Below are 25,962 nucleotides of genomic sequence, written 5' to 3'. Positions count from 1 at the left end.
GGAAAGTGAGCAAGAACATGAATTAAACAGTCTGTGAGCTGACACTCTGCATTCTGTGGTCTGCAGAGGCTGCTGCAGGGGCTTTCCATTGTTGCTAGCGTCTGTGTGCTTTGAGAGAAGACTAAAGGCTTTAGTCAGAGGGCCCATCCTGCAAACAGCACCTGGAGGCTCTTGTGTACCCCAGGCCCTCACAAAGAAAAGTAGTATCTGCTGTTTCATGGGACCTTGAGCTACCAGCGGCCAGAGAAAAGCTACTGAAAAGGTTTCAGTATCCTTAGCTGCCTTAGTTCAGATTTTAACTTCCAAAAGGACTGAAGGTGGTCAGCACTTCTCAGAAATGGGCACTGAAAAGAAAGCTGACCCAAAGCTTTGAAAGTAGCTAAAATTTGGTGGTTTCAGCTCATTTTCCTTTGGTACAATGGGAAGTGAAAGAAAGTACCTGCAACAGTTGCACTTCTGACAAGTTATTCCTCAGTAGTAGGATACCGGCTAGAGAAGAAAATGACTGCAAATCTCATTCTTAAAGTAGTTTATTTTCTGTTGTACATGCTTACTGCGTAACAAAATAATGTGTCTATATATTTACATGATTTAAATTAATGTCATATTAATATAATAACATTTTTATATTTTACTTCTCAGTACCAAATACTCAGAAACCTCTTCCATTTCCTCAGTAACCTCTGTATGAAGTTCCTTTTATTTAAAGTTTGCATGAACAGCATGCTTGTGAATGAGACAGTATTGATAACACTGGAGATAACAGAAAGCCTTACAGTGTTTCATCATAGGTGTCTTGGACAATACAAACAATGAACAACAGAAGTATTTATAACATGGGGTTATACTGAATTATTAAAGAAAACCTACAGAAATTGTCTATAAATCATCTACAGGGATCTAAATCCCATAGTTTTTTACAGCACACCCGCACACTTCTAGAGCATTTTTGGGTTTAATTATTTGAAGGTTTAATACAAATTTCCTATCTTAAATGGAACTTTATTGCTCCATTCAAGCTCTGATGAATAAAGACCATGCAATTGCAGTCTGTGTTTACTTATGTCACCAAACTCCATTTCCCTTGGTGGTTTTAAGGCTGTAACCTTAAGTGCTTTGAAAAGAGCAAAGGCTCTGTTAGTTTCAGAAGATTTTAGATCATCTCCAACTCAGTTTTTGATCAAGGTTCCTAGAGGTAACAGTGCATACTGACAATTCAGTACACTATGAGTTTATCTTCTGTGTAAACTCAATTTAGATCATAAATCCAGTCCAATTGGGGAGAAGCTATCTTGTATTAAAATCATTCAGATTAACTCTACAAATAAAATGTAGGGATTATTATAGTCTGAAAAGACCATTCTTGAATACTCTGAACCTTCAAGACTCCTATTAGTTTCAGTTAGATTTCTAAGGCAGTTAGGTGATGCTTTCCTTCATTTTCCCAGTTTCTTCTACTTGTGAGATTATACCAGTTGTGCTGAGTTTTTATGTTTTCATTAAATAACACTATGAATATTAATTATGCTTTGTGAATATTAAAAACTAAGTCTCTGAGCTGAAGTACAGGTATGAATTTAAGTAACATTTGCTCACTCAAAATGAGTAAGTGAATGCTTTTACCACCACGCAGAAGGGGTAAAGAATCTCCTGCTACAAAGAAAACTCAACTTCATGCAGCTGGCTGCACCCCTCCTTCTGCTACTGCTTTACCTTTTTTGAAACACTTTTCATACCTGCAAGCTGATGTAAACCTGCAACTAACAGGGGCAGAGCAATTGCAAAAAGGCACAGCTTGTCTATCAAACAATCAAAATAGTTTTGGATGACTGTTCAGAGAAAGTAAAAGCCCAGAAGATGGCCACACCTAAAAATCCATTTGAATAATAATAGTCCTACAGGATTAATTTACCAGAACTTACTCAAATACAAGCCCCTCCTATGCAAAATCTAGTCTAACAAACTGTATGGGTACCGTAAGTAGTTGCACAATTCTGACAATAGCATCTATACTGGGGCTCTATTCAGAGAACCGCATGTACATGTAGGTACATCTTAGAAATGCAAACATTTCAAATGATACATGCATGAAATATTATTCAGCCATTAAAATGTAACTATGCTACAAAGTAGGATTCAATCATGAAAAACGTCCAATAACATTAGAAGCAGGTCTCTGTATGGAGTTTCCATTAAGATCAAACCACTGGTTTCCCACAAATGGTGAGTACTACCACATGTTATTCTATGGACCAGTAGCAGATGGATATTAGGGGAGGCTGATATGTTAGAAGGCTTTTTTCCTGTAATGAAAAATTTTTCTATCGTGGTAATGGGAAAACAGACTTTTTCCTTGGATATTCACTTGAAATGGAAGTTCTTAAAGTGTCCAAGGAGTTTTCCATCTGAACAGACTGTGATTTTCTGCACCTCTTTGGGAACAAGTCCTTGTAGAATTCCACAGCCTTCTTCTGGAAGTGCTTCCCAACAATTACGTACAGGACTGGGTTCAGGCAGCTGTTGCTAAAGGCACAGTACGTAGCTACCTGGGTCCCTATGTCATTGATTTCTTCCAGACATTTGAGAGTGGGTGCAAGATAATGGATTGTGTCGATGAGTGTACTGATCTGGAACGGAAGCCAGCAAATGATGAACAGCAAGAGCACAGCAAGGACCAACATGGTGGCTCTCCTCTCTGTCTGGACTAACTTCATTTTTTGTAGCTCACTACTTCGTAAGGTTTTGATGATTTGCACAGTGCAGTAGGTAATTACACAGAGTGGGATCACAAAACCCACAATATTCAGCAAGCAGTTGTTTGCAGGCTCCCAATAGCTGGCTGGGTAAATAAGAGCACAGGCTGTGATGTTGTATTCTTCGTAATACTGTAAATTTCGGAACATCATTGTAGGTGAACATATGAGCAAGGCACACACCCAGACTACAAAGCTATTCCATTTGGCACAGACAGTTCGTCGCATTCGTCCAAGAGACATGGTTTTCACCAAGGCCAGATAGCGGTCGATGCTCACTAGTGTCAGGAAATAAATGCTAGAATAAAAGTTTGTGTTACTCATTATGTTGACAGCTTTACAGAGGAACAGGCCGAAAGGCCATTGAAACTCATTAGAAATATTAATGGCCCAGAAAGGTAAAGCACAGACTAACAGTAGGTCAGCAAATGCCATGTTTGCTAGGTAAATTTCGGCCACTGTGCAGCGACTCTTGTGGAAACACAGGACAATGAGGACAAAGGAATTTTCTATAGCTCCCAGAATAAATATAAACCAGAGAAATCCAGGCTGAAAATCGTGTAGCCATTTCCATACATCTGAATTAATACATTCATATTGATTCAGCTGATGCACTCCTGAATTATTGCGGAAATTTGCCGGACTGACTGTGATCTCCTGGGTGGCCATGGTATTGTAAAGTTGTGTAACATTTTCAGTTTCGATGGAAACCATTTCTGTGCAGAGAAAAAGAAAAAGATGACATGAAATTGTTACATTTAGCTCATTGCTGCAAAAGACGCAATAAGAAAAACTGGGTCTGCTTTTCGTACTGTCCTAAAAAGGATGGCTTTGAACAGGCTTACAATTCTCTAGGTTGCTTTCTTGTAGACACCCTGCATGCTTGCAGAGAGTTTCACAGACTAAAACACTATGGACTACATGGACCAATTTTAAGTGGGTGAAACAGAGGGGATAAAGCAACAGCAGATATTGTAACCAACAGGTTAACTGAAGAGAACATTTACCAGCCTGTATTCACTACAACCAAGCTGCAGCAAGTCTTTTTTAATTCTTTGAGGAGGTTCATTGTTAGTTTCTCTTATCTTTGTGTATCGATAGCCATAGTCTCCTAAAGGACAGATGTACCTTGTGAGTCTTGTGTTGCTCATTGTTAAGCTGTTAATTTTGTGGTATGTCCCTCAACAGTTTACACCCTCTCTTGTAAAGCAAGAATTGGGTGTAATACAATGGTGCTTCCTCCCCATACAACACCATATTTTTTCCAAAATATTATGACTGTCACAACAGACATTTAGTTTGCAGTTCTAGCTTGCACTAAGAAAGCTGCAGGAGCAAGGATCGGTGTTTGCAAGCAGTGTGCCTTTCTCAACTTCTCACTGAAATCACCTGTGTATTTCTGTCTCTGTGTTACAATCTCTTTCTGAAAACAAGTCACAGAAGAGATAAATGGTACAACCTTTGTGAGGGAACTTGATTTGAATAGTATTGTCTGCAATGAGTGGGTTGGCAGTTTGGCAAAGATGGTGGCCATCATGTAAGCCAGAACCTGCCTGCAGCCAGGCTGCAACGAGCCAATTTGGGTGCAAGAGCACAGTCTGAAAACCAGGTGCTGTACTGCGAATATTCCACAGGTCAGAACAGCTTGAAGTCTTACAGGGAGCTATTTACGGGCATAAATGTCAGATATGCGCTTAAATTTTACTAAAACCAAAGAGAAGTTGAGTGTGCAGCATCCACTCAGTACTGTTAAAATGTTAACTGTGGTTTTTATTGTTGTGCTCTCGGATAATTAATTCTGATATACTATTCAAATGCAAGACTGGCTTCGCAGATCTGTATGTATAATTCTCTGGACTGAGTGACAGAAATGCTGTTTGTCTTTTTCCAGGTCTTTAAAATACCATTGTTTATATTACGGTTTGATTGGAAGCTTTTCAGATGTATTTTTAAGACATTTGTCTGATTCGGCTGGTAACTTGGCAGTAAAAAGGGGACACATTTGTAATTCCTGAAAGGATTGGGTTCTCATTCGTGCTCTGGTTACTGGATCTGTTGGCTGATAAGTGTCAGTGCTCAATATGCATATAGACATTTGGCTGTTGGATGCAGAATTACTGAAAAATGGTGGTCGTATTTTGTGTACTTAATGAAACACTGTAGTGCTTGAGAACCAAAAGCAAAGATGAAGATCACATTTTAGTAGTTCAGTAAAGGCAGTCACAGAGGAGGCTCTCTCTATACTGTAAAATTTATAACAGGGGTGTCAGGCAGGACAGGTGAACTGAATAAAACAGGCAAGTGGAACTGAGAACCTTGAAAGACAAGGCAACCTAAATTGGATTAATGAGTACAAACCAAAATGTCAGCAATGCACATTTCATAACTCAAGCAAAGGAAAGTATTTGCACAAACAGGGTAATGACATAAATTCTGCTACGTTCATCCTGCCAAAACCTCAAGTTTTCAAGCACACATCTAACTGCAGTAACATATCCACATCCTTTATCCTGTCTCTTCATTAACCTTATCATTGTTAGAATCACCTCAATCTTGAGACATCTGTATTCTATTGTTTTCAACCAGCATCTGAAGAATGGGTTGGTGGAGCCTCTTTATTACACAGCATTACATGTTGTAGACACTCACCCAGTGACTTATGCTTTTGGTGACACTGGTTATCATCTGGAGCTTTTAGGTCTAGTGGATATGGGTATTTTTCTTCTATACTGAAAGCAAACACCATTTGCAGTGCATGCTATGCAACATTGCCAATATTCTGATTTATGTCCTCTTTTCACCTTCCAGGTGCAAGCAACTACTGTAGGTTGTAAATGTTTTGGTTAGAAATCTTGTTTTTGTTTGAGCCCTTCCAGGCATAGCAGAGCACCTGCACCTATAGTGCATTTTTCTGTGACTTTATTGGTTCATATTTCAGCACAATGGAATATAGGACAATACCAAAAGCCTCACTGATACCCAGATATGCTTGATCTATTGCTTCTGCTTTATCTATTAGACCAGATTGGATTAGTCTGACACAACTTTATTTTTGACAAGTTTATATTGGCAGTTCCTTGTTACTTGGTTATTCTCTATTACCCTACATATGTGGATACACTGATTATTTAATATTTTGCTGTCATGTTTTCCAGGTATTTAAATGAGAATGACAGGTTTGTAAATCCCCGGGTCCTGCTACTTGTGTCTTTTAAAGACAGGTATTATTGTGTTTTGCCCCCTCTGGGCTTCTGAAAAATCCCCATTCTCCTTTGATTTCAGACATAAAAACTGATAGCAAAGATTTCCTCTCCTAATTCCTGAACCATGCCAGGGTGGGTTATATATGATCTTGCCACTTTGCATAACTCCACATATTCTTTAATTTGTTCTTTCCCAATTCACATAAATCCAATTGTTCAAAGCAATCATCTTAAATATCAGATCATAATCTTCATTGCTGAGAGGACTAACACAGAGTCGTCATTGAACTTTTCATCATTCTCTGAGTTACTGGTTCCCTTTTCCTTTTGGTAACAGGTCTCGACTTTCCTCCACTAACCATTTACTTTTGATATATTTCTAGAAACATTTTATATTATCTCCTGTATCCCCTATTAACTGCAACTCATTTTTGTCCAGATGTTTTTGATATCTTTGATGTTCTGAGTTCTTAAATAATACCTCAGATGATAGCCATAATTTTCTCTAATTAATCTCCCTATAGCAAAGCCTGGCATCAAGGTGCTGGTATTCATAAGCACTTAAATATCTCAAAGCCCAACTTTCGTGGCTGTGAGAGATGCCACTAACAAATTGCAGACAGCAGTTTCAAGTCTCCCTTTCTGTGTCTGCTGGCAGTTTACACTGTAAAAACACATAGGAATCGAAATACTAATGGATGATCAACAAAAGTCATGAAGTTCTGTTGGGCGATGCAATTAGCAGAAGCTGTTTCTTCTGCCGGCAGTGAGCTGTGAACCAGCAGAAAGAATTGTAGGTGCACTATTTTATGCTTTGAGTTTGGATGTGTGCACATATTTAATACAATGTTCATTAGTAATTCAGAGAGTGGGCATAAGGACTATGTCGGCAATTTCTATGTTTTTCCCTCATTATATTACTAATAGAAAAACAATAAACAGGAATTCATTTGCAGCAAATAGCAGCTCAAAAACTGCCTACTGATATATGGTAATTTTCCTACAAGTAATCTCTTTTAGATTATTTTTTTGAGAAGGGAAAGCCCTAGAACACTTTAAAATAAATTCATTATATCATATTACTGTGGTCTAGTAACAGTGTGCAGGTCCTAGTTAGGATGTGACCAAGTCCATAACATGGGGCTTCTGGCAACCTGCCTCCTTGTCATTAGCTCAAGCCTTTCCATAAAGCACTGGTAGAAATGTGGGAGTGAACAAGGTAAAATGTGCTAATGAACAATTTACAAACCCTATTAAGATGCTGTGCTTGGTGCTATTCTCTATAGCACAGGAAACTCATTTAGAGTATGTGCTCACTGAATAAATTATGATTGACACAGCCACAATTTAGAAAAGGAAATGATTTGTCATTTGCTTATCAGAGCTCAGTGAAAATAAATGCGACCCCTTCACACACTCTACAAACACTTTCTGTGCAATGCAGGACAGGCCTAATGTCTCAGCTGGGACTCTCAAAAAGATTTTATCTGATGGTTTTCATTGAAACACTGTCCAGCTGAAGCAATCTATCATTACTTATTATGACGGACTCCTGTGGGGGTTGAATTTGTCCCTTCTGGAGTTCACCTTCTACTGTTAGTTATCTCCTCCTTGGCAGTCACTAAAAACATTGTCAGTCATCGTCTCATGTTGTTCGAGAATATTTTTTGCTAATAGCATTGGGCACAAATGACAAGGTTTTGATAGTGGGGGATTGCAGGGTGCCCTGTGTGGGAGGCAGTCGTGACCTTCCCAGTGCTGGTGGCAGCCAGTCCTGTGTCTCTTGTAGACACTGCCCTGACCAAGGGAGGAGGGCTTTGGGGTCAGTTGATGCAGGGATGTGTTGAGCAATGGCCGGATCCTGTCAATGCTGCAAATGAAGAACCCTTGCAGCGGGCCTGGGAAGAAGGAGTTAACCAACTGTAGTTGCTGTGCTGTTGGATTGTCTTTACAGGCAAGTGGAGAGGGACCCCAAAAAGGTGGTGGTCACCACTGCCATGGCCTGAAAGCTCTGAGGGCTGGGGACAGTCAGTAAAGCACTTTGGTATTGCCTGGTAACCTGGTGGGATGTCCTGCTGGTCAAGGACTGACCTGTATGTACTGTACTGGGGGAAGCATGCCAGGAGACAGGTGTGAGATTGTCAGCAAACCAAGGATAACACCTAGAGTTGAGGTGTCACGTGTGAAGGGAAAGTCTCCCTGCTACAGCTGTACATGCTGGGGCCTATGGATATTCTTGAAAGAAAAGAAGCAGGATATGATGAAGTGGGACAAAAAGCCCTTTAAGGGTCAAGAGCTGTGAGCTAAGGAATGGAAGGGCAGGGAAAAAAAAGTCAGATCACTTAATGCTACTACTGGATGCGAGCAAGCTCCAGGACAGCTAAGCCATTTGGTGCATTGCTTTACTCCCCAAACAGGGAAATGACCATGCTTCATTAGGTGAACATTTTTCACAACCTGTTTTGGATCTGGATGAAGCCCTACAGCTACTGGACTCATGAATCTATTAGTACCTCCACTAGTGGTATTAATCTTTGCTTGTACTATGTCAAACATTTGCTTGTATGCTAAAATATAGTGGATAACTTAAACTGCTATGATGGCCTTGGTTATGTGTTTTGCAAGGCCAAGACCTGAAATGTGTAGTAAGTATTCAGATTATTGCAATGTTAACTCCAGTAATCTACTCTATGGGAGCAAGGCAGGGACTTTGTAATGCATATATTAAAGCTGTTGTGACTTTGCTGGTTACGCATTTTGCAGAAACAAGGTGTAAAATTCATAATTGCTGTATACTGAGATTGTCATAATATTAACTTTACTAATGTAGTCCTCAGGGACAAGAGGTGTAGCCTATAACAGATAAATGTTCAGGATTATGATGTTAACCCCTATAATGTGGTTTGCTGGAGCAAATAGTGGAATATTAAAAAGTATAGGTATACAGTCGTGATATTAACCTGTATAGATTAATCTGCAAGGACAAAGGACAGAGCAGACCCAAGGCTCTATTAGCCTTCTACTCCAAATGAGGGATTTCTGTGATATGTGATCACTCATGATGAAGGTTGTCTAGAGAGCAGCTTAGTTTTCCATTTATTTCAGTGATTTTTTAACAAGGGAGCGAAGGATAGGTATGACACCCAGTCTGTAGCACCCTTAACAGTATTTTATAATTACCTGCTTTGTTTTGAGTGCTACCAGCAACGAAAAATGTTTTCAGATACATACAGCTGGCTTACCATACATACATACAGCTTCATATACAGCTGGCTGTTGATGGCACACAGGAGTGGAAAAGCTGCAAGGACAAACATGGTTTTGAGTGAGTGGCTGCATACTGAGAGGGGGACTGGCTCACTTCTGACATGGTGTTTTTTGAGAAGACAGGTCAGCTACAGAAAGAAATAGCAAAACACCCAAGGCCTGCCACAGCCTCTACTCTAAATCTCTGTTCCTGTGCAGAGCCAAGCCTGCTTTGATGTTATGTATTGTTTGTGTGGGTTTGTCCTCCTGACCATCTCTGAGCCCAGCTTGGGCAGCCAAGTGTCCCCCAGTGGTGCCTATGAGTCTGGCAGCCTTGCTTCTTCACACTGGTGTTAAAGCTCCAATAGATGCAACAGAGGAGCTGTCAGAGCCACAAGAAGAAACATGGCATCTCCCTGAGAGATCTGCTTAACTGAAATGAGAAATAGCTGGAGTTTAAAAGCTGCCGTAGGTAAGGGTGGTCCTCTGCAGTGCAGTGCACACAAGGAAGCCTGTGTCCTGCTGACTCTATATAAGCACTGCTTCTGCTTTCTCAGGAGCTTGGAGTGTAAACCTGATTGACTCAGTAAGTTGTTAAGAGGCTGTAGAACTTCCCCTAAACTGCCTCATTTGTGACCATCTGACAGTATTTGCTAGCCGAGGAGAGGTAGGATTCATTGTAACAGCTTTGGAGGACTTGGTTCCAGGACAATGTCTGTTTGCAAGGAAAAGGAGGGGGTTTATTTAGTAAGAGGTTATAACAAAACAATCTCAATGCATATTTTCTCCTTTAGCTTCACACCTACAGGTCTAACAGGTCTGAAGCATGTGTGATGGGACAGCGTAAGCAGAGGCACTGCTCAGCAAGAACCCAAAGGTGTGCTGGAAGATTGAGGCCATCTTCTGTGATGAACTCTTATTTTTGGAATTTAGTATCAACAAAAATACAGGCAAGACATCCTCCTTATAAATTCTATACCTTCTCTGTAAGGATTATTTTCAAACCTTCTATTTCAAACAGCTCTGCTTTCAACCTTTACTACTGCAAAAAAGCATCCTTGTCATCTATCCCCAGTGTACTGAGTCTCTTGTTCCCATCTAATCCAAGCCCAGTGGGATTGCTCTCTTTGGCTTTAGAAGGGGTTTGATTTGTACTTTGACTGAATATCAAAAGGTAACATTGTGTGGCTCTTGTGGCATTTCTGAAATGTGCTCTGAAAGTTACTCAGAACATCCTTTTAATTCTGTTTTACTGAGCAGACATTTGTTATTTTTGAGAGATAGAGGAAGTGTCAGAAACATTCCTAAAATATTCTGCTTTTACTGACTCCATGACTTTATTTTTTAATTTCCAATCTTTGTGTAATGACTCTCTAATGGGCTTTAGCACATTTGAGGTTCTAGATCAGTGGACATATTTTCTGTCAATGTTAGCTTAAACATTTCCTGTTCATTGTTCCTTCCCACCCTACAGCTGCCCTTGCAGTTCATGAGGCTTCATGTTGAACCAGATTGAGGAACCTGACTTGGACAAAAATAACTTTGCAAAAGAAAAAGTTATTTTTAACAGAAATCAACTCCCTAATTTGTCAGAAAATTAAGGCAGTAAAGAAAAGATACAGTGGAGCTACTTCTCAAAGGTGAAATTTTTAGACACCCTTTGGCGTGCAAACTTGAAGCACACCATGGAAGGACAGTCATTGCTCTGCAGTTAGTATTAAGGGCATTTACGTCAATTATGTTAGGAAAAGTGGAAAAAAAAAAAAAGTTCTGTTAAATTAGTTATATTAGTAACAATGAGTCTAACATGAGAAGAGGTTATTAACTTTCCCCTCTGGGTAGGAGGTGAAGCCACTCAATCCCAATACTGCCTATTGCAATCAACTAAAGAAAGGTGTGGAGAGGGCACAAGCCTAATCAAGTGCAATGAAGCACTTTGCATAACATTTTTTTTTCTAAGTGGAAATACTGAACATGCTCACTTAGACTCTCCAGTGTTATACTTTTCCTAAAAAATCCCACTTTTTATCCCCAAATAACTTGGGATGTTGTTTTTCAACGCTTTTTATATAAACCATTCAGTAACTGTGATACTTCTAACAAAAGGTATTATCTATGTGTAAAATAATTATAACTGACATGGAGAAGAACAGAACGGCTGGACTGCTGCGAGAGCTGCTAGGAGGAGGAAAATATGAACCAGTTTGGAGAGAATTACTGAACACAGGATTTTTGTATATGGAAAAGGGCCAATCTCATCATGAACACTGTTTTGATTTAGTCCAGATTTGGTGATGGTGTTTGAGTCATAGTCCATATTTGACCTCTGCTTGATGCCATCAACATTTCAGAAACTCTTCTACTAAAAATTCCCTCCAAAGTGTTGCAAATGTCACCAAAGCTTGATGTTCCTGCCATTCTGAAAGAGCAGTTTTAGTACAATAATTCTATTGAACCTGAACCAAGAATTATTTTTAACATTAGACGCTGTTCCAGGATCAAAACAACAGGATTTTCAAGTTTCTTCAGTCACTAAATCATTCAATTTCAACCTTGTCAGCCTCAGAAGTTTTAAAGACCCAGCTGGATAAAGCCCAGAGTAGCATGGTCTGACTTCATAGCTGACCTAGCTTTGAGCAGGAGGTTGGACTAGAGACCTTCCAAGGTCCCCTCTAACCTGGATTATCCTAAATTCCTCAATTTGTGCTTCTTGTGCTAATAATTGAAACCTCCAGTTGGATTAAGGCCAACAAACAAAAGATGAATCTCAGCAGCAAGTGCCCTAGCTCACTGGAGTGTCCTCACTCAGGGGGTTCCTTAGGAAGCCATGGACATTTTTTTGAAAGCACCGTGGGAATTGGCATTTGCTAAAGTCTTTTTTTAAAGATTGGGACACAAAATTGCCACATCCAAATCACAGAAGGAACCAGAGAAAAGGTTTTCTGTGTTCATAGGGGTTTTCAGCAGGGGGCAGAAGGCAGCCTGAGTGCCAGGACAGCAGAGCCTGCGCAGCTGGATGTTGAGAGGCCAACGTTGGCAACTAAAACGTGCCGAGTTAGTCTTCTGCATCTAGGCTGCCATGTGACACACTGGGCTGTTGGAGCCATGTTTCAATATGTACGTACTGTTCCGTTTACCTTTCTAATCTTTATGTTGCTTCAGTTATTTCTTTAGGTGGCTAGAAAAGAAAGAAAAGCCCAGAGAGAGACACCTGGAAGACTTAAGCAGAGACATTAAAACAGTGAAGCTGGAGGGATGCACAGGAAATTAAAATAGAAATCTACATTTGTTGACAACTTGGTCTGGCAGAGCAATGGAGAGTTTTGCCTCTCTTTTCAACAGAAAACCTGAGGGACTGTATTCAATGTGTATAAAGGAGATTAAAAAATTCTGTGATTTTGAGGGAGAGCAGCAGCCAGGTTTGGGAGGCAATTCAGGTGCTTGAAAATGGGTGTTTTGGAAAGTGCAGGCTGTCTGGGATGCCTTCATGGAGTTGGTATATGATACAGTACCTCTGAGAGGTCTTCTGGAGACAAGCAAGATACCCTGGAGTTTCTGAAGCACCTGCAGACCCTGCAGGGCCTCCTTTGCCCCTTGATGTTAGCACTAAGATTAGAGGGTGTGGGGCATAACTCCACTGTGAAACTAGCAAACCTTTGGGCTTAATAGAGCATTATAGGTACTATAAAATAGAGCATTATAGCTGTAAATGAAATGCATAATTATAGCAAAGGAAGATAAGGAAAAGAGTCTCCTGGGAATTAATCTTTTTTAAAAAGTCCAGTTTTAAGAGCTCAAAAAGAGAAGCTGCTGGTTTCTTCCAGAAGAAACGGTTAAAATATAAGTTTCTGATTTTTAAGTATTTGAAAAATAGAATAAAGGCGGCTTGCGTTTATATTTGAAATTAATATGAGTCTGCTGTAGTGCTCAAAGTATTGGACCTTGGCTTAGGGCTGTTTTTAAGGAAAACTCCTGCTTGTCTTTTGGGAGAATAGGAAAGCTGTGTAAAGCTCTGTGGCACCTTGTCAACAGCTAAAGCAGATGAGTTAGAGGCAAAGGCTTTTGGTTTTACTGTTTTGTGTTTCTTCTGACAAAAGGTATTATCTATATAAAAAATAACAGGGGGGGAAAACCAAACCTGCCTCCATATACTAATCTTTGCTGACTTTCTGACTTTTTAAATATTTGCATGTTCATAACACCTTCCTTATTCCTGAGAACTCTGTATTCCTCAAAGTTGACTTAAAGCCTATCCATATTTTAGCCTTTCTTAACTATCTCAAAGGCAACATGAGCTAGAAATATTCAGCAAGAAATAACTTTTTAAATTAATCACTTTCCTTGTAGAAATATTTCCTCTTCCTTCTCTGAAGTATGGAGGAGAGAAAACACCCATCTAGTCAGAAAGTAATGTCATACAGTTCTGATTATCTATCATTCCTATTGCAATATTTATAAATGCCATGTATTATTGTATTCTTTGCAGTAATTTTACTGAGAGTAAGTTACAAATGTGAGTGGATTCAGTCTCAGAAATCTTTTTCCTTTGAAAATTTCTCAGATGAGATGTTATGAGGCTATATGATTTACTCTCAGTCAGTGGTGAGCACAAGGGCTAGGAGAGCTTGGGCATGCTTACTGGGCACTTCTTAAAACCAAGTGCCCTGAAGATGTAGTTGCGGTTTTGTTGCATGTGTTAGCTCACTTAGCTGCTCTTTGGAGCTGTGTAACTCCTCTTGTAGGGAAACCTTTCATAGATCCTGGATTTCAGTAAACATCCAGAAAAGCATTGCTGTTGGTGATACACTGGGTGAGAACATTCCTCTTGCAGAGTAAGACTGCATCAAAGCTTCATTAAATTAAAAAGGGAAGGGTATAAACAAATAAATAATAGAAAATGACAAATCCCTTGAATACTGTTCTAGAGTTGTTTTGAAGCAAGGTACAGTTTGGATAAAGGAATGAAGTATCAGGGTAAATCCCTCAGCTGTTTTTTCACAATAAACCTTCTGCTAATATTTGAAAGAGTTTGGCAATAAAACTAAATGAGGTCTGTAACTGTGGGGCCATCAAAAATTGAAAATTTGATACATACAAGACCTGTACATAGTGAGGTGCTCACAGCAACAATTCCCTAAGTTAAATTTAGACCTGAATAACTGGTTTAATGTTTTGTTTTCCTGGAGATTTCTATTATGTTAATACTGTGCAGTTTTTCCCTTCCCTTTTGTACAGCATGGATCAGTAAACACAGTAAACTTCCTGTACTTGTTCAGCAACTTTTACCATTGTAGTTTACGAGCAGAGAAAGATGAATTCAAAAACTACCAAACTCCTCTGAAAACAGAGATCACTTTCTCCTCCTCCCAGCACACACATCAATTCTGCTGTTCAAACACTTCTGAGAATGTTTAAGCTGTTCTGATTTACTGAGGTGTTTTTTTTTTTATCTTCATATTTGGTCCAAAATGATGTTTTACATTTCATTCTTGGTAAGGTAAGGGGTAGAGGGTCAAACTTTGCAAGTGGCATCAAGCTTTTCCCTTCCTTTTCTCAAGTTCTTCAGTGCCTTTGAGGGCAAGCACTAGTTTACAGCAAAAACATAAGCAGGAATGTTGCTACTTCACTGAGCAGGCATTTCAGATAATGCCAGGGTAGAACACATCTCTAAATGCACTGGTTTAAGATTCCCACTCAGCCTAGCTTTCAGTCTGAGTGGCTCCCTTTCTCAAAGATGCAGAAAGGAGATGCTGAGGAAAATGGAGAGATGAAAATGGCAGATGTAGTTCAGGGGCTCTTGCAAATTTGCAAGTCACACAGGTGAAGGGGATGGGAAATGTGCCTGATGGAGACAGAGCTACCTAGGGCCCTGATTATTGCTAGGTAGAAATAAAGAATATTACACTTGGTTTGTAGTATGTGTGAAATAAATCCAAAGCTTGGTCTTATTTGCTTAGACTCACAAAGCTCACCAGTTTCTACCGTTATCTGAAAGGCCTCCTACCAGCAGGGGCAATGATCAGATATTGTTTTGCTCACATTTTTCATCTTTGCAAAGTTTGCACTCAACATTGGATCTGTTGCTGAGAAGATGATTGTTTATTAATATAATTTATTCCTGTTTCTAGCTGTTTCACCTTCTAGTTGATAACATTTCCATGTTGCACTATCTTTCAAATGGTGATGGATGGGAGCAAGCCCAACTGCACATTTTACTGGCAGAAAAGAAGCAAAAGCACTGCTTGGAGTGAGAGTAACATGCTTTGGCACCAGGAACCACACAGGGTGCCCTGGCGGGTGCAGTGACTGCTGGAAAAGCCTAAACCTTGTCCCAGGGCTGAAATCTTGCATGTCCCTTAACCTTCCTGCACTCATGGTGTCTGCCTACAAAGCTGAATGATCACAGCTCACACAGTTTAACAGAACTATGAGAACGAATGAGAGACTGTCACTTCCTGAGTTTTATGGTATGACATGTAGATTTACCAGGCTGGATTAGGGTCAAAGGAGGTAGTATCCCCTCCCCTGAGCACTGGAGGCACCACAGGAATTCTCTGTTGTAGACAAGGGATTGCTGTACCCCATCACCACTGCAAAATTCAAAGAGCTTAACGCACTAATGTTGTGAGACCAATTTAATATCTATTGCAGGAGTCTGATGTCACGTGAAATGGCAGGTCTGATGGTATCAAACACTACAATGTGTCTATCAAGTAGCAGACAATACCTTGAGCCTAGTGAATAGCTAAGGTAACCTGTATCTAGTGATAAAGTAATAAAATGATTTTATCAAGAGTAGCTTGTGCAGCTAGATTCTATTTCTTTGTTAAAGTATGAATTTCCTGCTTTAGAAAACAACCTTTCCTGAAAACCAGACAGATCAAAACTGCTGCAAGTACCATGTCGAAAACAGCTAAACTGGAAAAGAAATAAGTGAATTTTCAACTGGCTGATGACAGTTTTTGAGAGGTGGGCTGGAGGAACCGCTCCTAGGGTAGGTTCTCAGAACTGGTCTTGGGGTTCAACTAATGAAGTAGTTACAGGGTTGATCTCAGTATGAAAGATAGGAGAGCACAGATGAAGTGTCAGCGACATAAATTGCTTGGTATCTTCATTACAGAGAACAATGGGAGTATCTTGCAGATAGCACTGGACAATATTAATAGAGCAACAGAGGTGGAATAATAAGAGGAAAAAACTGAAGCACTTCTGTTCCCCAAGAAGATGTAGTAACTGATGGTCCTTTATTCACCTTGATGTAGTAGAGGCACAGAAGAGCTGTTCAGCAGTACACAAAGCTCCACTTAAGGCTTGCACACTGATATGCACGTGGATGTCCTCTAAAGCTTTGCTGTTTGTTGCATTACTCCTACCAGACCTCTTCAGCTCAGTTTAGCCACGCCTTTCTCTTAGCAATTGAAATACTTCTCTTTTCCCTGGGTAGCAGCTCTAAGTTCTCATGACTAGGCAAAATGCGAAGGTCTAATGGCCAAATAGTATTTGCCAGTATTGCTCCCTCTGTGCATTAAATACTTAATGGAGAGATTTGACTTTCAGATGAACTGGCTCTGTGCCCTGAAAGCACTTTACTTCTAGCACCTTGAGAACACTGTAGCAGACATTTAGAAAAATGGCAGAGATCTGCCATCTCCAGTGCCTCCAATCGCTCTCATGTTTACACTCTTGCCAAGGGTATTTGCAGTAATGCAGCATTTCCTGCACATTTTCACCACTGGCTTTGACAAGTACAGCCTTTGACAAAAGCCCAACTGTCTCCAATAGCAAAGACTGGAAGCCCATAGTATGGGTGGCTGACTGGTTGCTGTCCCAAAGTCTAATAGCTATTTCAGTTGTTTCTTTCCTCATTTCTTATCATAGAGGTAACTGCTTATTTTACTCTTGATTAAATTGACTAAATTGAGTTGATATAATCTCTGTTGCATTTTTCAAAAACATAAAAGATGTTCTGAACTGCAACTACAAAGTCATCCCCCACCAGCAACTGGAAAAGTTTCAGTCACTACTACTTTTTCTGTTGCTGAAACACACACCAATGGCTCTGTGCAACCAGAAAAGTCCTTAGTGCAGAGGGCATTGCCGGCAGAACCTGTCCACTCTATAAGTTAGTGATAACGCCTTGTGTTCTCTTAATGCCTTCCATCAAAGGGATACATGGACGGCTTCACTGAGTAATGGTGCAGTTTTCAAACAGCATGTTGGTCTCTGACAACAGAACAGGCTAAGAAGTATGATTAACTATATAATGTTCAAGTGAAATGACACCTTTAATTTCAAGCGGGTAGAACTCAGAGGAGATGATATTTATGCAGGTTGTTCAAGTTAGCACCCCTACCAGATGGGCTTCTTAAGATGGTGTCAATTTAATTTAGAACCCCTGACAACAGCTGTAGACATATTCTGAAGTCTACATTAAACTATAAACTCAGATTTCAACCTCCTGAAAAGCTTTTCTCATGGACCATCCCAGTGAATGATCCCCAGCATCACTGATTTGTGTCATGGAAATCAGTACAAACAGGCCATGATGCTAATTGTCTAAATGGCATGTTGTCTTTACTAAAAGAATCGGTGGTTTGTTATTTTGTTTTTTAAATTTCATACTCTTTTAAGAAATCCTAAAAGCAGAATGTGGCAGTGCAAGCACTGTTGAATTTCCTTCTCAAGACGTCTGCTCTGGAATGTGGTTCACTTCTTAAATGATAAACTTCAGAAAGCCATTTTGCTTTGCCCTTCCTAGGTCAAACATGTCCTGCTACGCTGTTGCTTGAGCAGCTGGGACAGTAATTTCATATTATTTTCATGTATCTGCTCCTGACTTAGCCAGTACACAAAGCATTTGCAATTGGAAGGAGGTCAGTTTTCAGATATCATGATATCCTCACCACAGAAGAGGAAAGCTCAAAACCAGATGCACATACTGGAAACGGTGTGTGTGAGTAACTACAGTGTAATTCAGACTGTATTGCAATTACCTTTATAATCACAGCAGATAAAAACTGGATATACATCCAGAAGTAGTCTGTTTTTCTGCTGAAAACCCAGGGGAACTCTAATGATGACAATCTTAAGTGGGAATACACCATATTTCTATTGGAAGAACTAAGTATTCAAATACATGCTGATAGGGATTCGGTGATTAAGAGCACTGGTGTTCATCAAGAAGTTACGTCTATCTGCTCTTTCCAGAATGTCAGAGCTGACAAAAAAAACATGGTGAGAATTTAGAGAGACAGATTCCCTTTGTATATGCCACAGCTCACAAAAATCAAATATCCTTCAAAGATTGAGCAGTCACATGGTGTTGGGTTGTCACAGGGTGGCTCTGGAGACTGACACAAGATCGGAGACCTTTTACTGTCTGCACAGTGGTAACAGTTAATGGGTCACACTTTCTTGTACTTCACATTCACGTATTACTACAGCTATGTAGGAAATATTTTGTGAAAAGTTGGAGGAGGGTAATTTTTCTTCATATTAAAATGACTATCAAAGCAGAAAGTTTCTGGAAAAAGTGATTTTAAAAGAAAGAGTTTTCATGAAAGATTTGGGGAATTTTACAGAAAATATTTTAAAGATGTCTTTTCTGATCTTGAACAAAAGAGGAGACATACTGACTGTTGACAGCTTAGCAGGAGACCCAGATTCACTCTTGCTCTGTCTGGCCAACCAAACACTTTATTATCTTTACAAAGTGGAGCAGCTCCAAAAAAGAGAGAATGAAAGAGCCCAACTCACTACATCGCATTCCCCAGGCACTCGCTTAAGAAGGAGGATGCCTCATTCAAAATCTCCAATCTGTTCTACCCATTCCCAGGCAGATTTCTCCTCTGTGTGTCGGTGTTCTGTGTTTTGGTTTCTTGCTTTTGTTAAAAATACTGTCAAGATTCCTTCATTCTAGATGGGAATTTCACTTCTTCCTTCTGCTCTTCCCAATTTTTCTGTGAAACAGAAATTTTGTCTTCTGGCCGGCTTTGTTAATTTTGAAAAATGTTCTGATATAAGTTAATCATGTCACCATTGAACTTGTGTACCATCACTTCTGCAACTGCTGTAGAACATAAAGCACTGCATAGAATTGCATGTGACAGTTTTCTGCAGCAGGCAGCAAAGGCTCGTGACAGGATGTCAGGGCAGGAACAAGTGAAGAGGAAATGCACAGATCTGAGTCCTGGAAAAGAACAGAGGAGAAATGCTGCTGCTGGGGAGGAAGGAAGGATGGAAAAATAGAAAGAAGGGAGAAAGAGGGGTTTAATTTCCCAAGAAGGAAAAGGGTTCTAAAACAAATAATGAATAAGGATTCCTGAGTCAGGTATATACCAAAGTTATAAGAGTTTTATCTGGGATTTTCATTTAAAATATTATAAAACCTAGATACAGACACAGTTTGGATCCTTATTTTACCTAGCTTCAAAATAGTCCAAAATTTGAAATTGTTTGATTCTTGTATTTAAAGTCAAACTTTTATTTGATTTTTTAAAGTTATTTGACCAGAGTCTATTTATCCTAAGTCAAACCTTACTAGTATGTTCCATTTAACCCTTTTATAAAAACAAACACAAATGTGCAGTGGAAACTACTTATACAGTAAACCCATCTACAGTGATACATGATGCAAAGTGTAGCAGAATGAAATTCCACATGCCTCATACTATACATTTATGAGCTGTAATCATGATTCCAATGCCAATTTGTAGACTACATCTGTTGCTGTCTTCTTACATTTCAAAAAAAGATAAATGTTTCCAAAACACTGAAGGAAACACCTACACAAAACTGACTCCACTTTGTTACTTCTACTTCCTTTTACTTCTGGGAAATGTCCCTTTTATTTCTCAGAGGAATGATGTAAGCAGAAGGTGAGAGCACACAGTTGTCTTACACAACATGCCTGTACATGCTGTTTTTAAAAAAATACGTATGTTATAAATTAAAACTTCTGTGAACAATATCCCAGCCATTTATGAATTGCATTCACATCTGATTCATTATGACTACTTCAACTCAGTTGGAATAGTATCACTTTGAAAATGAACTTGCAACTCACAGAGGAAAAAAAAAAGAGTAGAGCTATTGAGAAAGCTCTTAAGTTTTCAACCAGTGTCCTTGTTCTTGCAAACGGCTAGTCCATCTTCTTCATTATTTGCCTTTATTACTTACTGTAAATCTCTACAGCAAATGAAGGCTTGTGAGAAGATAACTGCTTTTGCTCGTTTATCTGCCCATGAGGGATAGTCCCAAATCCTCATGACTTGGAAATTTTGTCATTAACTAGAAGAAAGAAAAAGATCCTTGCCCAAGCAAAGGAGAAGAAATAAACAACCACAACAGTCTTGACCCTAATAGACGGACACATCAGAAATGTCTGATGAAAATATTTCTTGATTGTTTTGTACAAAGTAAAAATCTGGGAACGAGGAAGAAAGTGGTGTAGTCTCCTTGTAGGATTGTCCCCTAGTAATGGGTAGGACAGGGCTGCATGGATTATGCAGAGGAACGTATCTTGTACTTCTCTGACAAGATGCTAATACATCTCTATCTGTTTGTCTATATAGGTGCATATATGTGTGTGTCTATATATATGTTTATGTGTGTATATAGAGAGAGGAGATAGAACTTCCAGAAGCAAACATGTCCTGGCCACCTTTAGTGCCACAAACCATTTGCCTGCTGTTTTACTGTTTACTCTGGGAGAAAGTGGTTTGTGTGTTTCCAGTGCCCAGCCCTGGAAGGACCAGGCACAGCAAACCTTTCTGGGTGATGCCAAGGAGAACAGCCATCAGTGAGCTGGTCTTGAACAGGTGAAGCAGGATCCTGCATGAGGAGCATGTAGGAGGGCTCTCCAGAGTACAAACACAGTGTCTGGAGGGTTTGATTTAGATGACTCAGTCTAAAGAAATAAAGAAATAAGAAATGCATCCTTGAGCTCAGATATCACAGACTGAGATGAGACCATTATAATAAATAACCTGATGACATTAGACTGGTTGTAAGATTAATTGGATGAAGTTCAGCATTAAGCTTAAGCTGTACAGTTACAACAGCTAAAATTTGGCTTGGAGTGTATTTTGTGTCCCACAGCAAAGTTTACCTGCTGTGATACTTAAGGGAATATACACTGCATAGGTTTCTTTCTTGTCTCCTGATTTTACAGCTAGGAAAACAAGCCTTTCACAGACCTTTCTCTCTGGAACAACAAGCCAGAAAAAGGATGTGACTATGCTATCATGTTTGGTAAGCAGGTTACTAGTAAGCAAATCACTCATCTCTGCTAACTGATCTGTAAGACCTCATCTACTATAAACTGTCATTACTCTGCTGATGTGGATGGCACTGTGAGCATTCAATCCAGCTGAGGATCTAGCCTGTGTGGTTAATTGTGTCACTTCTTCTGTCCCTCATCTGGTTGGTTGCTTGGTGTGCTGTTTGCCCCTGTCTAGCAGGTAGGACCCAGAGCACAGCTCTGCAGATATTGCCATACAGTCTGTGTTATACTGATGACCAGAGGCTTTGGTGATAATGTGCAAAATTTTGCAAGCACAGGGACAGGCTTTGCCTCAAAGAGTTTATAATCTAAGCAGAAGCCAAATATAATACAGAGAATGTAGAATATAACTTGCTACAGGGAAAGACTTCTGGAGAAGGAGATGAGAGGGTACGTGCAGATCTGAGCTAAAACCTAGTCACATATACTGCAATATTTCTGTCTTCCTACTTGTTTAAGGATCAGGTCCCACCTTTGAATTATGAAGGCTTCAGTTGCTTTTTGTAAAAATGCTCAGTGGACCTGATAAAACAGTTCCAGTTTACTGGCATGCCCGCTATCTGCAGGCAGTTTACCCTTCACATGAGGAAAGTGGCTTGGATTATTGCTTTGCTCCATGTGTGTGGGCAGAGAACTCACATCACCCTTCTGGAGGGGAACCTGTTGTGCTTCTTTTGTACCCCATGACACTTCAGAGCAGCAGCCCTTCAGTCAGTCAGCAGATAGGATCATAGGAGCATATAGAATCATATAGCCATGACAAAGGACCAGAGCACCTCCAGAGACACAAGCGTGCGGATCCCAAAGAAAATGCCTGCAGCATACTCCCTTTTGTCCAAGCAGGAACACTGCAGGAGGAAAACCAACTATGGCCACTTCTGTATCTGGGCATACCTGTATATATCCTGTCAATATCTAACCATAGTTCACTCTCTTTTTTTGTGGAGTTTACCTGTAATCTCAGATAACATGGCAGAAATGGAATTCTGCATTTTGACAACTCCATTCTCTACAAGTCAGCCTAGTCTGAAGTCTGCCTTTGCAACACTATCACCACTCTAGCATACCTTAGTGTGCAAAGCTCAGCACTAACAGATCTGCAAACCTGGATGATCAGATTTGTTTGCAGTGATCACAAAAACCATCCCAAATTTGCTAAATTGGGTTCAGAAGTTAACACGTAGGGGAGGTAAATATAGCACAGCAGCAAAAGTAAGTCAAATCGACCCCTTCAGGGAACATCAAGAGTCCTGAAACATTTTGTTGAAGTTTGATATAGCAGCTTGTCTGAATGCTTTGGACTTGCTTATCATCAGACTGAAGATAGCATGCTTTCAGCAAACAGCTTTGCTCTTCTTGTTTTTCTGGCATGTAGCCCATTTGTGCCCGTTCTCCAATATTTAACTCTTTAGTTGGGTGTTGGACCGTGACCAGGGTCCCTCAGTCCCCCAGTGCACTAGCATTACTTTTAAGTAAATGAGGTGTCACCACTGTGGTAAAGTCTGTGTGAAGACAGCAGCCTGCGAAGTCCAAATTTAAAGTGTTGCTGTGGTGCTCTTACCCTCTGCTTTCCCATTGTGGTTGAGCTTACCTACCGCAGGGCTGTTACAGTACAGGGATGCCCTCTCCTCCCTCCATCCCTGGTCAGAGGCACCCAGCTGAGGGGAGAAGCTGGTCCACCCATTTGCCTGCCAACCGCTGGGTTTGTGAGTCAGCACCCAAAGACTGTACCATAGGGTGTGATTCTTTAGTAGCTACCCATTCACCCAGAGTTACTCCGGTTATAGAGGAATGGCTAAGGAGAGCTTTTCTCTCTACTTTAACGCACCATGTTTCTTTACAGCTCTGTAAAGAAGCATAATCCAGAGGCATAACTTTTCAGCTCAATACATGAAGTATGCTAAATGCAAGAAGGAAGGAAGATAAACTGTTAGATAAGGTAGGGGAAACTCAGATGTATGGAGTACAGAGAGAGAGTTTTAAAAAAACATGAGTGACAATAGAACAAGGCTGGCTTACGTTACTTCAAATGAAAAGTGGAGGTTTTAGCTAAATGGCATTTATTTTCAGGGTTTTTTTACTTTATATTGATTAGCATTGCTAATGAGTTCAGGTGTACTTTTGCTGTTGACTTGACTGCTGGGAGGGAATTTGTTTTGAAAGCAAAGCTCTATTCTCTGATGAGTTTTCCTCAACTTGTAATATGAATTTTTTTTCCTACTGTGACTTTGAAAACAGTGGGATTTTGGTTTCTAAGAGCTGTTTACCCCCTTCTTTCCATGAAAAACAGACTACCAAACACTGACTATTCTTAAGCAGTGGATTTTAAGGTCTTTATAGTGCTAAAATTCTCTTAAATTCCTCCTGTTTTCTGTTGCAGAAAAGACTTCAAATATTACATAGCTATGAGAATTTTAAAAAGCTGTGTTCCGGTGCAATTATGAGATCCTTATTTCAGGAAGCTCTAACTCAGTAGGAAACGCAGTTTTTTTGTTGGATTGTCGGTACAAAATGTTCAGGTGACTTTGAGTAACTCAGTTAATCTTGTTCTAGCATGTATGGGGCCCAGTGGAAAACCTGACAAAGATTTTCTGGAGGTGTCTCTGCTCTGTCTATTACAAAGTCTTTATTAACTTGGGTACATTTATCGCTTCTCTTTTAGTTTTCACTATTCACACTGAAAACAAGACAAATATATTTGAAAGTCTATGAATGATTCTGAAGTGTAAAGATGCTTCTCTTCATTTGTTTAACAATTGCAGATTCTCAGAGAACAGCAGACAAGATAAAAATCATATGACTGATATTACTCAATATCCTGATACTTCTATCTTAAAGACTCTGATGTAAAAATATTTTTTTTTCCTAGCTGTCTTCTAGATTCTTTAAGAAAATATGTACAGCTGTTCAAGATAAAAGTATTCTCTTATCTTAGGAGACAGAATCTGTAAGATTACATAGAGTGTATTAAAACAAGGATTCTAATGACAAACTATTTGAACTCTTTTGGCTTTATAGTTATTTTGTTATTATTATGCTAAGACGGCTGCTTAGGATAGTGAGTAATGGAAAATGAATAGCTAAAAGTATAGCATATTTTTCAACCTTTTGTCTTTTTGTTATAGGAACCTAATTACAATCCCACTTCTAAGTTTTTCTTTGTATCAACATCTTATAAATCATGATCCTACTGCATTTTTTTATTTGGATACAGACATTAGAGAGAAATTGATAGTGTTGCTTAAAGGTCATCCAAAACTTTCTTCTTCATCACATATGAAAAACCTTTAAAGGTTTAGTCTTTGCCATTCAATCACCGCCGACGAGCCAGGTTAGCAGTGTGAGGTACACACACACACACACTTCCTGTCCCACAAAGTTTACAATCAAAATAATAACCAGAGAGAAAACAATCAGTATGTCCAGAAAATACAGAAAAAGCCTCTGGTTTCTCCCCACTATTTTGTAGGCAATTTCTCAGCTGAAAACAAAGTTAGCTGCTTGCACTTTCTGGGTTTTCTTTTTTTTTTCTTTTTTTTTTTCTTTTTTTTTTTGTGAGATGAAAGAACGTGTGCCCATGGTGTGATCAGAGACACGAAATGTCTTCCAGAAAGAAGAAATCCTTACCCTCCAGCAGCCCATACACTATATAGTACCTGTGGCAGGTGAAAAGCCTTGTGCCTTTGATATGCTGGGTACTTGGAAATAAAGCATTTTTTTTATAAATACTACAGCTCTGCAAAACCTAACAAGTTACAAAACCACATTAGCAATAATTAATTTTCTCCTGTTTGTTCCTGGAACACTAACAACATCAGGTCATCAGGTCTTTTGTCACTGAACCAGAAACATATTAAGAATTCAAGAAGTGGTTTTCAAGAAGCAACAAACCATACCAAATGTAAATAATGAGAGCTTTTTGTATTAGAGAGAAGTGGAAACACATACCTTGACTGCAAATTCACCACTGAGCAGGTACAAATGGGTGAAGTGCAACACGACTCCGGGAACAGCCAAGCTGCTTCTGTTGTGTGAATGAGTCTAACTTCTGGTTTTCTGCCCCTCCCTGAACAGAACAGACTCATCCCTCCGTTGATGACATCATATTCCTGGATTTTCTCCCATACTATATTTTAAAAGCAATGCTTATCTAATGTATCCAGTATGAGGCTGCTGATACTTGAATATGGGCGGTAAACAACATAAAAACAGCTAAAACAGTGCTGTGCCACAGTATGTGTATAAAACAGTCATGTGTTTGCACAACAACATCCAGAATTGTGTGTGCGCACATATGCACACACACATACAAATCTCATCCTGATTCTGGGGGATGGTGAATGCAGAGCTAAACAAGTCAGCTTTCAGGAGGACTTGGAACTATAAAACAGAGAAGATCAAATATGTCATTTACAATCTAACATACTTCTCTTTCCATGGGAAGAAATTAACTGTTTATGTTTCTGGAAGACACTGC

General features: G+C 39.6%; 1 protein-coding gene across 3 annotated transcripts; it reads right to left on the bottom strand.

Annotated features, from left to right (window-relative positions):
* Positions 1 to 514: 514 nt before the first annotated feature.
* Positions 515 to 25,503, bottom strand: BDKRB2 (bradykinin receptor B2). 3 transcript variants are annotated; one of them, XM_074865232.1, is made up of 3 exons: positions 25,434 to 25,493; positions 20,970 to 21,110; positions 515 to 3,469 (listed from the first exon to the last, which is right to left on the bottom strand). In XM_074865232.1, exons 2-3 carry the CDS (start codon positions 20,998 to 21,000, stop codon positions 2,322 to 2,324), a joined length of 1,179 nt encoding a protein of 392 aa, XP_074721333.1. In that variant the 5' UTR covers positions 21,001 to 21,110; positions 25,434 to 25,493; the 3' UTR covers positions 515 to 2,321. The 3 variants fall into 3 exon arrangements, with proteins under 3 accessions (XP_074721333.1, XP_074721335.1, XP_074721334.1); XM_074865234.1 differs by lacking the exon at positions 20,970 to 21,110 and having other exon boundaries at positions 25,434 to 25,503; XM_074865233.1 differs by lacking the exons at positions 20,970 to 21,110; positions 25,434 to 25,493 and adding an exon at positions 9,199 to 9,254.
* Positions 25,504 to 25,962: the final 459 nt, after the last annotated feature.

Source organism: Strix uralensis, chromosome 4 (assembly GCF_047716275.1).
Source record: "Strix uralensis isolate ZFMK-TIS-50842 chromosome 4, bStrUra1, whole genome shotgun sequence".
Classification (NCBI taxonomy): Eukaryota; Metazoa; Chordata; class Aves; order Strigiformes; family Strigidae; genus Strix; species Strix uralensis.
Note: the sequence above shows the minus strand (reverse complement) of the source record. Positions and strands in the feature narration are given on the sequence as shown.